Source organism: Amblyomma maculatum, chromosome 1 (assembly GCF_055883805.1).
Source record: "Amblyomma maculatum isolate TAMU_Amacu chromosome 1, ASM5588380v1, whole genome shotgun sequence".
Classification (NCBI taxonomy): Eukaryota; Metazoa; Arthropoda; class Arachnida; order Ixodida; family Ixodidae; genus Amblyomma; species Amblyomma maculatum.
The window spans coordinates 281954360-281971494 of NC_139344.1; the positions used below are offsets into that span (position 1 = coordinate 281954360).

Here is a 17135-nt window from a genome sequence, read left to right on the forward strand (position 1 = left end):
CATTGATATAAATAAGGAAAAGCAGCGGGCCTATGACGCTCCCTTGGGGTAGACCTGACGTAACTGGAAGCTCGTTTGATTGTCTCTACATATTGTCTACGTATTAAGGTAAACAGTTATCCAGTCAACAAGATAAGCCAATACTTTCTAATTTGTAGATGAGTTTACGATGGCTATTGGCTAAGTGCATCAAGTAAGCTCACCAGAACAGGAGTTGGCCACCCTGGTGCAGTAATTGGCCGCAACCTTCCATGATTAGTCTTATAAAACCCCGGCCTTCAGTCACCAGCGGCAGCGGAACAACTGACCACGGCAGCGGTCAGACCTGTGACGCAGCAGGGAGTGCTAAGAATTCCTGGCACCGCTGGACAGGCCGCCATTGGAAACTGACCCTGGCACCGTTTAACGCCAGAACCATAGCTAGTGAAGCTAATTTAGCAGTGCTGTTAGACGAACTAGAGGATATGAAATGGGATGTCATAGGGCTTAGCGAGGAATGAGGCATATACTGTATTGAAGGATGGGCATGTACTGTGTTCTCGAGGTTTACCGGAGAGGCGAGAACTTGGAGTATACGATTTCTTGTCAATAAGTATATAGCGGGTAATATAGATTAATTTTATAGTATTAATGAGAGGGTGGCAGGCGTCGTAATTAGGCTCAATAAACGGTATAGACTGAAGGTTGTATACAGGCTTGTGCACCTACATGTAGTTATGATGACCTTGCTTTTGAAAGCTTCTACGAAGATGTAGAATTGGCCATGCGAAAAGTAAAGACGCAGTATACTGTACTAATGGGCGACTTTAATGCCAAGGTAGGAAAAAGGCAGGCAGTGGGTGACCAGGCAGTAGGTGACTATGGCATTGGTTCTAGGAATAGCAGAGGGGAGTTACTAGTTGAGTTTGCAGAGCGCAATAACTCAAGAATCATGAATACCTTCTTCAGCAAACGGAAGAACCGGAAATGGACATGAAAGCGTCCTAACGGGGAGACTAAAAATGAAATTGACTTCATACTGTGTTCAACCCCCCATTATTCAAGATATAGAGGTAATCGGGAAAGTTCGATGCAGTGACCACAGGATGGTGAGGTCCCGAATTAGTCTAAATCTGAAGAAGGAACGCAACAGATTAGTAAGAAAGAAACCCATCAAAGGATTAGCGGGGAGGGGAAGGGCAGAAGAGTTCAGGATCTCGCTACAGAATAGATATTCAGCTCTAACCGAGGATGGCGACATTACCATAGAAGAAATAAACAATAATTTCAGAGATATCATTACTCAGTGCGCTGTAGAAGTAGGCAGTCGGATGGTTAGAGATGATACCGGTAAGCTGTCTAAGGCGACGAAAGATTTTATTAAGAAACGCCAGAGTATAAAAGCATCCAATCCAACAGACCAGACAGAATTGGCTGAGATATCAAAGCCAATCAATAAGCGCAAAGTGGCATATATAAGGAACCATAACATGGGCTGTAAAAAACGGGGGAAGCCTTAAAACGTTGAAGAAGAAATTGGACATAGGCAAAAATCAGATGTATGCGCTAAGGGACAAGGCGGACATCGTCATCACGAATATGAACAAGATAGTCAAAGTAGCCGAGGAGTTCTATACTGATCTCTACGGTAGCCAAAGTAGTCAGGACCATACTGAGATTGGCGGTAGGGAAAAACAGTCAGACGTTCCACCAGTTACGAAGGACGAGGTCAAGAAAGCATTAGAAACTATGAAAAGGGGGAAATCAGCTGGTGAGGATCAGATAACTACAGATTTGCTGAAGGACGGGGGGGTATCGTGTTAGAAAAGCTGGCCACCCTGTATACGCAGTGCCTGATGTCATCGACAGTACCGGAACCATGGATGAATGCAAACATTATCCTCATTCATAAGAAAGGGGACTCTAAGGACCTTAAAAAATTACAGACCGATCAGCTTACTGTCTGTTACATATAAGGTATTTACTAAGGTAATCGCTAATACAATCAGGACAACCTTAGACTGCAATCAAGCAAATGATCAAGCAGGTTTCCGGAAACGGTACTCTACTATCGAAAATATCCATACCATCAACCAGGTGATAGAAAAATGCTCGGAATATAACCAGCCCTTATACATAGCATTCATTGATTACGAAAAAGCATTTGACTCAGTAGACACCTCGGCGGCGATGCAGGCATTGCGAAATCAGGGGGTAGACGAGCCGTACGGGAAAGTGCTGGAAGATATATTTAGTGGCTGCACAGCAACCATAGTTCTGTATAAAGAAAGTAACAAAATTCTAATAAAGAAAGGTGTTAGGCAAGGAGACACGATCTTCCCAGTACTATTCACAGCTTGCTTAGAGGAAGTATTCAGAGATTTGGAATGGGAGCAGTTAGGGATAAAATTAGATGGAGAATACCTCAGTAATCTGTGATTTGCTGATGACGCATTGCCTTGCTAAGTAACTCAGGAGATGAATTGCAAATAATGATTGGTGACCTAGACAGGAAAAGTAGAAAGATAGGATTGAAAATCAATATGCAGAAGTCTAAGATAGTGTTCAACCGCCTAGGGAAGGAACAGGAAAAAGGAATATGTCTACATAGGACAGGTAGTAACCGCAGATCCGGACCATGAAAAGGAAATAACAAGAAGAATAAGATTGGGATGGAGCGCATTTGGTAAGCACTCGCAGATTATGACTAGCAGCTTACCGGTATCGCTCAAGAGGAAAGTATACAACAGTTGCATCTTACCTGTACTCACCTATGGGGCTGAAACGTGGAGGCTAACCGAGAGGGTTCTACTTAAGTTGAGGACAACTCAGAGGGCTATGGAACGAAAAATGATAGGTGTAACATTAAGAGATAGAAAGCGTGCAGAGTGGGTCAGAGAAATAACTCAAGTTAGCGACATTCTAGTGGAAATTAAGAAGAAGAAATGGACATGGGCAGGACATGTAGTGCGAAGAGAGGATAACCGATGGCCGCTGAGGGTAACAAACTGATTTCATGGGAAGGAAAGTGTAGCAGGGGGCGGCAGAAAGTTAGGTGGGCGGTTGTGGTCAAGTTCGCAGGAGCCAAGTGGATGCAGCTAGCACAGAACCGGGTTAATTGGAAAAATATGGGAGAGCTAGGCCTTCGCCCTGCAGTGGGTATTCGCCGCGAGACCGACCTAGAGGTGGCGCCACCGTCGCCCCGATAGTGGGGATCGGCAGCCGGTGGCGCTCGCAGAAACGCACGCGGCGTATGTCTGCTTCCGAGTTTACAGCGGGCTTGTTGGCGATGAAAACGTGTCTTATGCAATACATTAGCGATTTGATGTTTAGAGTGTTCCAATATTTCAGAAAACAGAAAAAAATCCATGGATTTCGCCAATGCAGCAAAAATAAAAAAATAAAAAGATGCGCGGATTTTAGGAAAGTAAGGCACGAAACCACCCGTCTTTTAGATTTACTGACATCGCTTTGCACGCTTTTTGCGTTGTACGGCGCTCACAGGCCTGATACTTGGGCCTGAACATGACATATCTTATCGCTTTTTCAACAGCGTGCGCGTGTCTTATACGTGTGAGACAGGCAAATTTAGTGTCAAGCCTACAGAGATCAAGGTTCGTGCTCTAACCTGCAGTATTTTAGATTGAATCGATGCAGCCTGGTTCATTACATCGTACTTGACTCGAGGATTAAGCGGGTGAAATACATCACTTACAGCGTACAGCCCGACGGGTTGTCGCAGACTGGGTGGACAACTCTGGCTAGACAACCAGGCACAAGTATTCCCCAAAAATTAGATTATGCCGACACTGTACAGGAAACCTCGCCGCACAGGAAAGCTGACCGCTCACGTGTAGAGCGATGAGTGGACTGAGTTTGCCGAGCTCACAAGGCGGGTGCTTCTTGCGGCAGATAATCTGGTGTTGCACTGTGAAATGACTTTAAATGATAAGGGATTTCTTATGTGTGTGATGTGTATAAATGGTAGATTAGTAGTGTAATTATTTTTTTTTTTTCAAAGACAATTAATCTCACCATGTGACAGCACTTACACTTGACAAAATTTAGGACTATCAGCGATTCATTTTCAGTAACGTTAAAGTGCAAGCAACGAATCAGTGAAGACATCGTAAAAAACTGCGGTCGCTGTCATTTTCTGGCAAGAAACTTTGAAGGATGATTTTTTTGTCATTGTAATTATTGTTGAGCAGTGACCTGGGGCGGTTCTGTCGTTTACTTCCAAAACAGGTGTCGGATAAACTATATTGAAAGAAATGGAGTTCATCTTATCATGAGACTATAAATATGTATTTATTCCGAAACTAAAAACCGATGGTTAAGCTCGTATAAAGATATTTTACTCCCCTTGTCAAAAACAACCAGTTTGCTCGAAAGACAGCACACACGAAAAAGAGTTCTAATGATTCTAATGGGCTACCAATGTATATTGATCTATGTGTATTATGTAATATTTAGTGCAGCAGGTGCTGCGAAGATTTGTTTCTCAAACGTTCGAGCATTTCTCTAAAGCGAAATGTGCTCGTTACCACTGTTACGGATGCGCACAATCCTGCAAGAAAAAAGAAAAAAAAAAGAAAGATAAAATGTATGTATGGGTTTAACTTGCGACATCGGCTATATTACGGATGGTGTAGCGGCGGGCCTCGGTGTCGTTGACCACGTGGGATTGTTTACCGTGCTGTCAAATTCCACAGCCGAGGAGCGCCTTTCAAAACGGCCGAGATCGAACACCCCATTCTCGAAATCAGCAGTCGAGCGCCCTATCACTGAGACACCGCGACAGAGTTTTAACGGCAATAATAATAAAAATAATAATAATACAACTCTATCGTGGATTCCGAAGGCACAGAGTGGCTTGTTCAAACTAGGTTTGCTATGCAGCAGTCTGCGGTCTCATGTTTCAGCAGTTTCGGCATTCCAAACAGAAACGGGAATATACAATTTTTGAGCGTTCGCATTAAGTTGTATTAACTGCAGCAACCTGTTTTGCTTTGACACGGCGCCTAACGACCGCAGCGCTTCGTTTGAAGCACCGCTTACCAAAGAACCTCAAGCGCCGAAGACCGCGACTGATGATGTCCATTCCAGCGTGACATACTCGATATGGACAAGTAGTTTTTTTTTTTTTTAATGGAGCGTGGGGTAATAGTCTGTTCATATTTATTTTGCAAGAGGCAGATAATTGAGCAAAAGCGCTCAGCAACCGCGAAACAAACAAAAAGCACTCTTGTACACGTCGCACGCGCGCACGTAAATTCCTGCGGGCTGGCACGCGGCCCGAACACGCATCCACACTGGGTAGGGTTCGCCACTATGACGCTAGGTGGCGACTCTGCTCGATCTCGAGTAGGGTGCCTCGATACCAGCGCCGCCGTACAGGGTGGTGACACCCTTTGGCATGCCTCGCGCCGCCGCTTTCGCCGCGCTCACCATCTTGGAGCAAGTCGGTTCGGTCTGTTGCAGCGGAGTGTCCGAAGCGGTTGCGCTATGCGCTGGGCGATTTAACTATGTTTAGTAGCGAAAACTAGCATGCCAGGCTGTTGTGTTTCATTGTGTGCTGGCTCAGCAAAAAAAAGAGAGAAAAAAAGGAGCCAGATGATGTTCGTTCTCCATGGGATAAGAGACGGAGAAATGTATGGGACGCGAAAGTGAAGCGTGAAGACTGCGAAGTAAGCCACAATATCTGTGCCTCTTTTATGCATTCATAAATTTTGTTTGAGTGAATAGGTGCATTTCAATCGTGTAAAAAAGTCTAGCTCAGACAAAGACCACTAGAAAGATGACAAACACACACAAGCGCTTGCGTATGTGCGCGTGTCGTCTTTCTTGCGGTCTGTATCTGTTTATACGAAAGCGTTTTACAAGATATTTTTGTACTTTTCTAATGCAGTTACCCTGTTTGGAATGACATTATCTTACGCCGCCTCACCCATCTGCTTGTAAGCACGAGCTTTGTGCGGTTTTTGGCTTCCCAATCTTGCATCGTGCGCAACAGAGTTTGGTCTGCCTTCTTCAACGTTGAAGCAGGTCGAAGCATCGCATTTCCTGGCATCGAGAGTAGCGCACTGTGTTTTTTAAGTGTAAATTTTGAAATTTCAGCGTACATGAGGGCTTATAAACTAAATATATGGACAATTGCGTCTGCTATGTTGTAGTCTCTCGAGGAAATTTAGTGTAACTTTCAGTGAGTGACACTCGACTTTAATATCATTCGCGTTGTGTCACACAATAATATCTGTTGTTGAGGATCTGTCTTTCTGTGTTCATAGCCGCACCAAGAACATGTGGAGAAGGTCGAGCCTGGTATTTGTCAAAGGAATGCACCATTGTGCCCTTTCGATCGCTCCCCTTTACACTCGATCTTGAAAGCTGGTGGCAACCGCCGAGGCTACAGATTCACACAGATTACATTCCCTCTGTCCTTCTCGGGAAATAATACAATGGAGAGCGACGGATGGCATGTCATCTCGCGGCAGAGTAGGAAGTGAAACGCAGTTTGTAACAATTACTTTGGTCGCAAAAAAAAAAAAAAAAAAAAACACCCCGTGAGTTATCTCAAAATAACGGCTTGAGGGGCTAGTTGGTGCATCATCGTATTCAGATATGTGGCGCAAACAATCACAAACACAGGAGAAGATACACACCACACGCGCGTGTGGTGTGTATCTTCTCCTGTGCTTGTGATTGTTTGCGCCACATATCTGAATACCCCGTGAGTTGGCCGCGCTAGAATTTGGCAAGTGGGCTTATCGCTAGTACAACATTTCGCGAAACAGATAACAGGTCCTCTGAAGCTGTTCTTTTTTAATTATACACAGGAGCAGTTTTACGCGAGGTTTTTGAGATTCGCAATAATATAAAAAGTTGGGTTCTCATTAAAATTAAGTCATTTTAAGCATATGATGGCAGCTCGACAAGTTTCAAAGAAACTGCTCTCGTGAGCTGGATGGTGTAGCGGCATCATCTTGTGAAAGCGGTCGTGAGCTAGGAAGCAGGTTCCTGCGCAGTACAAAAGTTTATCCCGAATGCAGCTTTTTCTTCCCTGTATAATAATTACGCATCGCGAGGCGATATTCACACCCCGTTGTCCCCGCAAGTACTCGTCTGAGGTTAAGCCAAATTTAGGTGAAGCTAAATTTGACCGCCTGACACCCGAATTAGTGCTGTCGCTTGTTTGGCATCCATGGAAAAATTTTGCGATCGTACATATAAATATGACATTGCTTCCATAATGTTTTTATTATTTCATTCATTTGCATACACACTAAAAAATGCGCAAAATGACTGTTTCGTCGCCTATCTCAGTTCAGCGCCAGTTTGAGGGCAAACACAGTGTATGGACGGTGGCTCCTCAAGTCAACAGCTGTCCCGACATTGTTTGATTGCGCGTAAAAATTTATCGGAAAAAAACGACATCTTCCATTTGAAGAGTCCAGTAAAATCCTATAAATGTCTTATCGAACAAACCGTTCCGATTCCAGTGGTTGATTGCGCGGAATACCCAAAGCTTATGAACAGACTGTTAGAGCGGTTTGGAGCGATACGCTTGCGCATTTATTTCAGTTGGCTAAGTCAGCCAGAAAAATCGAATGATGGGTACGGCAGCAAAACTGTAGCTGGCGCCAACTTTTATTAAAAAGATGTCTCCTAGGCGTGGTGCATCAGCATGCGACACGTGTCAAAGGTTGATTTACGCATCGTTTTTTGCTGTGTCTTTTCTACGGTTTACGATGGGCCATTGCGATACAAATAATTTTCGATATACGGCTGACTCAAACGTAGACATGGTTGTTGATCTATAGCAATACACACAACTGAATGTTATGCACCTCATAAACTCGTTCATGTCCGGCAGTACAAAATGCATTGCTTTATAAAACAGCCAGTCGTAAAAATAATCGCATTTGAACATCCGATACGGCGAAAGTGTAAATGCTTACCATCTGCAATTTGATCCTTTCCTCTTAAACTACGCATGTTAGCAAGCAGTAGTTGCTTTCACATTTTTTTTTTTCGAGCAAAAAAGCGCTCAGGATTGCGAGTATGTGTGTAAAAACGGTACACAGCCGAGCCTGCTAGCGCAAGCGCGTGCAGAATAAGAAATCGGGCCGCGGCTCCATAGCCCGCCGTATCTGAGCTTGCCCCAACATGGCGCCGTCGAAGGTGGTGTCTCCACCCTGTACGGCGGCGCGCTACACCGAGGCACCCTAATCTCGAGGTCAATAGTCAGGCTGATGATGATGACGATGATGATGATGATGAACAATTTCTCAACTTATCCAAGGATTTTAACTGTTGATGTGAACCTTTCTGTGTGAAACAAAATGTTCAATACAGTATTCTATTGCATTTTTAATGTGATGCCATAAACTATGAACGTCCTTACTGCAAGTGCTATCTGACAGTGATTGTCAGGCATCGATAATTGCATTATCATCAGCACGAACATAGTCCCTTATCATTGCAACTGGACTATGCTATAGGCTCAAACACTAATCCTTTGATTTGTGCCTCTGTTATCTTGCACATACTGATCAGCGTGCAGTGTAAGATACCCCGTTACGTGAAAGACCACCTGGCTAAGCGCTGCTTGAACTAAGCAGAGCACGTTCCTGCATGGCCTATAGGGCAATGTGTCCGACCGACTCGCCATGAAAGGCCTCCAGAAGGTTCTGTTCCCATTCAAAAGAATCTCGCTCTAGATTGCAGCTCCTGACAACTTGGCCGTATCATGTGACGCCGCCGACCAACCAGTGGTCAGCCATGCCAGAGGCATAGCCGTCACTCGGGAGACCAAATTTTCTGGAAAACGGTTCCTTCAACGCTGCCGTGTTGAAAACCCTATATTTTCTACCCAATTGTGTATCATTTTTGAATATGTTGTGTATATACCTGTATGGATCCGTCCAATAAGGTGTTAACGCCGTGCTCCCCCCCCCCCCCCCCCCCCCCCCCCTGCTCCCGCCCGTCCCCTGACAAAATTAATTGATGACCGCGTGCCAGAGGCTGTGCTGACGCGCAGCCGCTGGTGCTTTGTTACACTGATTTACGCTGTGGCAGGTAGCAATTAACCGCAGATCCGGACCATGAAAAGGAAATAACAAGAAGAATAAGAATGGAATGGAGCGCATTTGGCAAGCACTCGCAGATTATGACTAACAGCTTGCCGGTATCGCTCAAGAGGAAAGTATACAACAGTTGCATCCTACCTGTACTCACCTATGGGGCTGAAACCTGGAGGCTAACCAAGAGAGTTCTACTTAAGTTGAGGACAACCCAGAGGGCTATGGAACGAAAAATGGTAGGGGTAACATTAAGAGATAGGAAGCGTGCAGAGTGGGTCAGAAAAATAACCCAAATTACCGACATTCTAGTGGAAATTAAGAAGAAGAAATGGGCATGGGCAGGACATGTAGTGCGAAGAGAGGATAACCGATGGTCGCTTAGGGTAACAAACTGGATTCCAAGGGAAGGAAAACGTAGCAGCGGGTAACAGAAAGTTAAGTGGGCGGATGAGGTTAAGAAGTTCGCAGGGATCAAGTGGATGTAGCTAGTACAAGACCGGATTAATTGGAGGAATATCGGAGAGGCCTTTGCCCTGCAGTGGGTATAATCAGGCTGATGATGACGATGACGTCGTGGCTAGCCTTCGAACGCGGTGGTTGAAGGCCCATTTGTAATCGGCCTCCATTCGTGAGAGCAAGAACACTGCCGGAAATCGGCATGTCGACCTGTGTCCTGCGGCCGAAGTGTCCCCCTTAGCCCACTCCGCCACTCAGCAGCGGCCCGCAGCAGGTGCCAGGCCACGGATCTAAACATTCAAGGCTGCGGGTTCCTGCCTTCTTTGAACCAGGCCGGCAGCGGCGACTGCGGGCAGCAAGCGTAACACGGCTTGGAAAGGAGCAAAGCGCGGAGCTCTCTCCCACTCGTTGAGTATGCCTATTCTCCCTAACCGGCGGTAGCAAAGTGGGGGAGGGCCTCTAAGCGTCCGCATAAGCGCGTGGCTTCGGAGGCTGCGTCTACTGCTAATTTATCGCGCCACTCAGAACAACTCAGAGCCCCTCAGAGCGCACCTTGGGGTGCGCGCAGAACAGCCCAGTCGCAGCTACAGCTTTGCTGCAACGGGCAAAAACGACAAGCAGCATCACCCCTCCGTTGGAACGGCGGTACCTCGCAGTGTCGCCAAAAGCTCGTCACAGAAGTGCGTCAGTACGGCCAGCGAGGGTCGACATCCGACTCTTCGTTCTGTCGTCGCTATTGCAGCAGATCAGCGTGTGGGGCCCTCCATCAGGTCACGCTGATTGATGCGCTAACCTACTAAGCTTAAGCTAAGCATTATTTTTATATAAATACGACGTTTCAATCAGAGGTGCGTATGTACTCGCATGCCTCCTAGCAGAATGAGAGCGGTTGTTTTGAGAGCGATATCCCACTATTACATACCTGAGCGCTTCCAAACAATAAGGAACACCCGATGGGTATACAGTTGGCAACTGACGAAAGGGACACTAATGCACTCAGCGGTAGAACGAGGTTATATTGGAAAGTGATGCGCTTTTGAAATAGAAGGCATTAAGCGAACTTTGGGCATTTTTGGTCGAATATAAGTTTTTCTCGTATTATTCACTGAGTAAAAAGACGACAGCTCTTGAGGCAAAGGTTTTTAAACGCTGTCATAAAGGCATGTGCGGAAATCTGAAAGCGCAAAAACCTAAAAATTGGGTAAAGAAGTTCGTGTTCTTCACGAATGTAGGTCCCTTCTTTCCTAAACTGATTTGTCAGCAGTAGCCCTAAGGAACGGAATAAATATTACAATTACAACTTCTCTCGTGTAAACGCTCACTGCCATTGTGGTACTCTCGAAGCTCGCAGTATCGTCCTGAAAAGGTGGGTTCCGCCTAGGAGCTATGAACGAATAAATTTGAGCGATATGTTTCTCAAATGAGGAACTTAACTAACGACTGAAGACTTATTTTCACCCGCCGTTTTAAACGCGACGGCGTTAAAGGCCTCGTTGCTCAGAAAATCCGGCATTGTGAGCGAAAAATCACGGGCATGCACTGATTTTTCGATGGTTTGTGCGACTTGGCGAGGCCACGTGATATAGGAAAGTTTGGAGGAGCTGTGAATTCAGGCTGCTCACTTGAGGTGGGAAGGTGGAATAAGAATAAACTGTCCAGGGTTCTTGTATGCCGAGTCAGGTAGGCTACCCCTATAGGCTGCAAAGGGCACGTTCATATGGCTTGGTTAGAGCGGAGCTGTATATTTGGGCTGGTAGCCCACGCTATCGCGTCATACCCTTAAAGGCAGAGCTTAAGTGTACCCCATATTTGAGCTGAAGGAAACGACCCCTGTGCCGAAGGAATCGTGAACGCAGCAATATATACCTATCGCTAGCCCAACTGACTCGTCGATGTGTAGTCCCAGACAAATTTTTCCCGCCCACACTAGAGGATTTGCTTTCGTTCCTCTAAATTTGGGAGTTACGGCCTACCCGGACTTTTCGTGCCTAAAGGTGGGCATGAGTGCCCAAGTATACTGGTCAAAGTCAAACACTATGGCCTGAAAACGTTTGAAGGAGATCGCACTTTGGGACAAAAGGTAGGCAACGCAAAGCTGTGGACGCAGGGAAGTGTTGGTGGTTCCTCAGCTAAGGAGGAATGCTGTGCAGGACTGTTGCAGGGCCACTTTGCTTTACAGGAAGGATACATGGTAGCAAGCGATATTACGAGGAGAAAAAAATTACAACGTGTCAGAAAATTTTGATATCATCGAGTTGAAGTTGGCGCTGCATTGGCGAAATTACCACGCTTATCGACCTCATAATATAATTATGCAATGCGGGAATGCCAACTCAACGACCTGTCAAATGTTCCTTTTTCACATTTCATGTTTCAAATCACATTGCCGATTAAAAAACAAAAAATAAAAAAACTTCAAGATAGGGCTCAATGGCGATGTTGACAGCCTTCAGTATCGCTGTGTAATATACCCCTTAAAATCAATATTAGTTATTTCAATAATGAGTCGTCTAGTCACCAACGCTATGTGACGTACAAGGTGCCAGATTTGCTGCAAAACCCACCTGCACTGACCGCACAAACGTATCTGTCACAGTTTTTAAAATACAAGTTAGTAAACGATTAAACAAAACACTCGGCACAACTGTTGTGTTTGGCAGGCGATACATGCCTGCTCTGTAGTACTTATAGACCTCTGAAGGCTGGAGATAAAGGAAGCAAGACTTATTGAGCTCAAAAGCAAATGCCATGAAACAATGAATAGAGAAAAATTAACCCAAAATAGTCCTTGTGACGTTTCTGAGACTACAAGTCTGCCAGAATGGTTTGAAAATGCAAGCAGGGTGCAGTGTCCGAGGTTATGTGCAAGTATATACTATAGCCGTTATTTGAGGCGATATTTATATTTCTCCCTTTATCGTGCCGATAGGTGCCACGTGGAAAAGAAGCAGCCAAGAGGACAGCGAGCTTAAAGGGCTAACCGCATGAGGCGACAATTCGCAGCGACGGGCTGAAGGCCGCAAAAGCACTGCCGCTCGTCGCACAGTTTCTGTGGTTTTCGAATATTTCGCGTGTCGCCCAGAAGCAGCTCGCGAAGCAGCCAATCGCAGAAGGCTTTGGGGTGCTCAACTTCCGTTCTGGCTTTTTTTTTTTCTTTTTTTTTTTTTTTTTTTTTTTTTTTTTTTGCGGGTGAAGTTTGTTTTCCTAGCCCGCTTTGGGCGAAGAACCTGGTGCCTGAAGACGCTCACTTCGTCTGATCCGTGTATTATGAGCGCATCGACAGTTCAGTAAAAGCTTGGAAGGGTAGTAAAAGAAAAAGAAAAGGGCTAATGTGGCTAGATATTGTTAATTTTCGAAAGGAGCAGGGGAAAGTCACTGCTTGCAATGCAAGTCGGCATTGCAGTGTAGTAGCGCACTGCTGCGCTGTGACTCTTTAAAATGCGATGCGTTACAAGAAATTTCATCAGTGTTTTATCGTACTTCATGCTGTTTAGTGTTATATACGGGATATTGCGTGATTGCACTCCCCTTGACCGAATGACGAGGCAGCGGTAACAGAGCAACGCTGAAAACGCGCCACTCTGTCCCTGAGCCCCGTCTCTCCGTGCGCTGCACCAGCGGCAACAGCAGGCGTTGGCGGCGGCGTCGCTCGACGGATCGCTAAGGGTTGTCGCCTCATGCGGTTATCGCTTAAGTCCCGCTAAATCGACTCATTGAAAATGAATTTTCTCTGCCTTGAGTGAACGAGTATCAGCACACTGAAGGTTCTTCTTCTGCGGCGTCTGTCTGCACAGAAACCTCAAAGAACGACTGCAAGTCAGGGTATTCAGTAACTTGCCTCCTCGAACGCACGTGAGTGAACTGGTGTTGCCATGAGCATCGTGGCTTGCCATTTATTATGTTTCCTGAAAACTTAACATGCACGGAGCAGCTGATCTCCCAGCCCGCCAATCTTAACACTACATTTGGTGCAGGTAATAGGCAAATAGTGAAATGACGATAATAATAGCTAGTTTGCAGCAGAAAACAACTGCCTCGTCTGAGGGCGAGAAATCCTGTCATCATAGGGGACGTTTTAAGGTTGATTACTTGCGTCTCGTGTGTTTTTGTCCGATTGCGTGCGCGTTCTTCGGCGCACATGAGTGAATGCAATAGGTTCGCTGAGACTGGGGATAGTGGAAAGCTGTTCGGTTGCTATTGGCGAGTGCAGTTTGATAACCGCATTCAATTACTCGGGTCTGGTCGCTGAAAAAAAAAACAAAAAAAAAAAAACACACCAAATCAACGTAAAAAGGTACACCTTTGCACCGAAAGAACAACATTAAGTTGAACAGTGTACCTCCTTTCTGCGACGCTGTGCTCCCCGTTACGGATCCACGCCGTACTCGTCGTGGTTCGGCCAGGTGGCCTTCGCGAGTGCTCTCGTTTTTTTTTTTTTTTTTTTTTTTTTTTTGGGGGGGGGGGGGGGGGGGGGCTAGCTGAGAGAGCTGCTGCCGTCCATGAATTAAATCACAAACCCGATTTCAAGCTGTACAGTGATTTTGGATCAGCAACTCTCCGCAAGAAACGCGGATAAATGTACCTGGGCGATGTGAGGCAACCGAAAATCACTTTTGCGTTTCTTTTTGCCGGTGGCTTTGCTGCAGAGAGAAATGCAAAAGGCGACCGGCATGGCGTGCCGGGAGGGAAGAATCGAGCGGCTCACTGAGATGTTCACCGTGAGACTCCGGGGCTTCATGGGAGCCAGGCCGTAGAAGCGCGGTCTCGCCTGTGCTAGGCACACGGCGCACAGCAGCACCCAGCACGGCAGGCCGCCACGGTCCATCGCTGCTGCTGGTCCTGGTGCTGCGCAGAGAGAGACACTCATTACGCAGCCTGGGCATGCGCGCCGGGATCCGCAGGTCGCGTGACACACTTTATATTGGAAAATGTAAGGTTGTCCATATGATGACGGTGAACAGACAACTCGAGCTTGAACATGGGCAGGACTAACGCTTCAGCAGACTTCCTTGTAACGCTGTCAGGAATCACATCTTCGTTTATCGTCGGAAAAGTAAAAATAAGTATCTCAAAATAACGGCTTGAGGGGCTAGTTGGTGCATCATCGTATTCAGATATGTGGCGCAAACAAACACAAACACAGGAGAAGATACACACCACACGCGCGTGTGGTGTGTATCTTCTCCTGTGCTTGTGATTGTTTGCGCCACATATCTGAATAAAAATAAGTAATTTGCAGGCCTCATTTTACCCGCATGCTAAGTTAAATTCGCTAAATGTCCTCACCTGTGTGGTTCGTTATACGTTGTGTCACTGAGTCTAGAAATAGACGATACTCTTTTCTCACCCGGCGGTATAATTCGTTGTTCTCCCGAGGGAAGTCCTTGATAAAGTGTGTCGGCACCTTCTATTCTCTGCTCGGCTCGTAAGTACCTATAGTCCCTGCTTTTCAGCAAAGAAAAATTCCTCATTAAGACTTTCGTGGGAAGGTTTATCAACCAGCAACAATCGTAAGAAATGCGAAAGAAATGAATTGCAGAAGGCGGCAGGAAACCAAAGCGGCAGAAATAAAGGTGGGACCGTCCCTAATTTGTCAGGGCGACCTTCATTCATTAGGTCTCATGTCTGTGGCGAGCGATGCGCTTTTTTCAGCTACTTCTGCATTTATAACTGCTTTAGGAGTACTAGCAAATCTTTTCTAAATGGGAGCTTTGTCAGCGTCCTCTGGGACGGCGGCTGATAAGGGCGGTGAAAGAAACGCCTGAACGGCTCTTTCGAATTGGTCGCCTGTAAATCACTTGTGGTGTAGTTATACCGCTACTCGGAGAGCGAGGTTCCAGCGCTGGGCTCCTTGATTTGCGCTACTGGCGCTATAGGGGTCGCACATGACGAATGTTGCAGCTCTCTCCAACGGCCGGATTTCAGGGGAAATGAATTGATTCGGTTAGAGGAGAAAGATTCGACGAAGATTGCGTGGCTCTCATTACGCCTGTCTTTCGCTCTCATTGCGACCCCTCTGCTGGCATGAATAAGGGTGACTCGAATGATGAAAGAAAGGGGACATTTTATTTTCTATTTCACGGAGTTTCCGGGCTTTTTGAATTCCCATGGGGCAAAAAGGGAGGCAGCGCGTACACTGTGGTTGTGGAAAATTTGCAACGCTGCACGCAGCATAGAAGTTCGCTCACAGTGCGAATGATAATATAACTCTGATGGGATGCATGCCATGGGCTGCATTTTTCACGCATTCAAACATTACCGTGGATCCAATTGTTCTCCAGAAAAAAAAAAACGGCTGAAGTGGGGAGTAACGTTCCCTTAGGTCCTCAAATCGAGCCGTTACTTCGCGAGAGGAGCAACTGCGGCGAGAAGCGTGCCGTGTGCAAATTTGGAGGATTAATGTTTAGCCCTGGCTCGAAAAAGACTAAAAAGAGGAAGAACGGGAAGACGAACTGCTCACTTGATTCCTGGCCTCCCTTCCCGCCTCTCTCGCCGCGCGTTTCGGGTGCAGGGAATGTGTTTCTGGCTCGATGAACAAAACGTGCATAATATGTTGCTGGAATTGCATACTACGTGCTGGAATTAGCTTTTTGAAGCTGCGTGTGTCGCTGGCATCCGCGATGCACTGGGAGAAGTGCTGTATGTGCGCTGGGGCCGCACTGGTCCCAGTATCGCTTTGTCAATAGTCGTAAGCCCAGAAACTGAGAGGCGAGAAATAATGCACATATGAAAAATATGGTTCAAATAAGCGCTTTTTTGCTACAAAGTCGCTGCGCACCAGTAATAAACAAAGGCAGTATCTTTTTTTTAGAGTTTCCATGTTTCGATAGGTCGTTTCGAGAGAGACCACGATCGCCGCGCCTCTGAATCTCATGACACACTGACGATTAACCTACAACTAAAACTGGAATTGAATAATGTGGGCTACCATGCATAACAAACTTCACAGCTGATCTTGAGGGCACTCTAACACAATGATTACGGCCAAAATGTTCAATGCGGGCTCAATCGCAAGCAATCGCAGGCCTACAAATCAGCGAGCGTAGCCTGCACCGTGGCACAGTATAAACAGCAGAAAGAAAAAAAAAATAATAAAACGAGGAAGAGAGTAGTTTACCGAGCGATTGGCTCATGATAAAAAAAAAAAAGCATACAGCGCTTGTAATGCATAATAATTTGCGTGTGTCTCAAGCTTTAGCGCTCCTTCTTGTTCTGCGCATAAACCAGCCGAGCCCTCGGTCCTCGCAACGCTTTCCGAAATGTTTACATACAAATAAGATTTAGTTACCAGCAAAATAGTGTCGTCGCTGCTGCGCTTTCCGGTAATGAAGCTTGGTCGCACTTTTTTCCTTGAAGGTTTGTGCTACAGCTCCGTGTTCAGCGAAAATTACGTCCATGGTAGCAGAGCACCACCGAAGAGCCGGCGCTGGTAAATTTGCCAGCGATGTCAAACTCCACGTATTGAAATTATTCCAGTGCACAAAATAGTGTGCATAGGCATCCAGAACATTAGTTGCAAGTCGTGAGGGCAGGCAGCAAGCTACAATGGTCAAGATGTTGTAATTGTTAGAGCGGCAGCAATGGGGCCTGCACACTTCGAAACATGAAATCCCA

The 17135-nt window shown here is 46.1% G+C and overlaps 1 protein-coding gene across 1 annotated transcript in view; it reads right to left on the minus strand.

The window, feature by feature from the left end:
• LOC146206695 (U-scoloptoxin(11)-Sm5a-like) overlaps positions 1–14346 on the minus strand; it is a 44351-nt gene extending 30005 nt beyond the window's left edge. The window contains exon 1 of the mRNA XM_084587055.1: positions 14227–14346. Within this exon, the coding sequence (XP_084443181.1) occupies positions 14227–14346 (120 nt within the window). The remainder of the gene's footprint in view (positions 1–14226) is intronic.
• Between the last annotated feature and the right edge of the window lie 2789 nt (positions 14347–17135).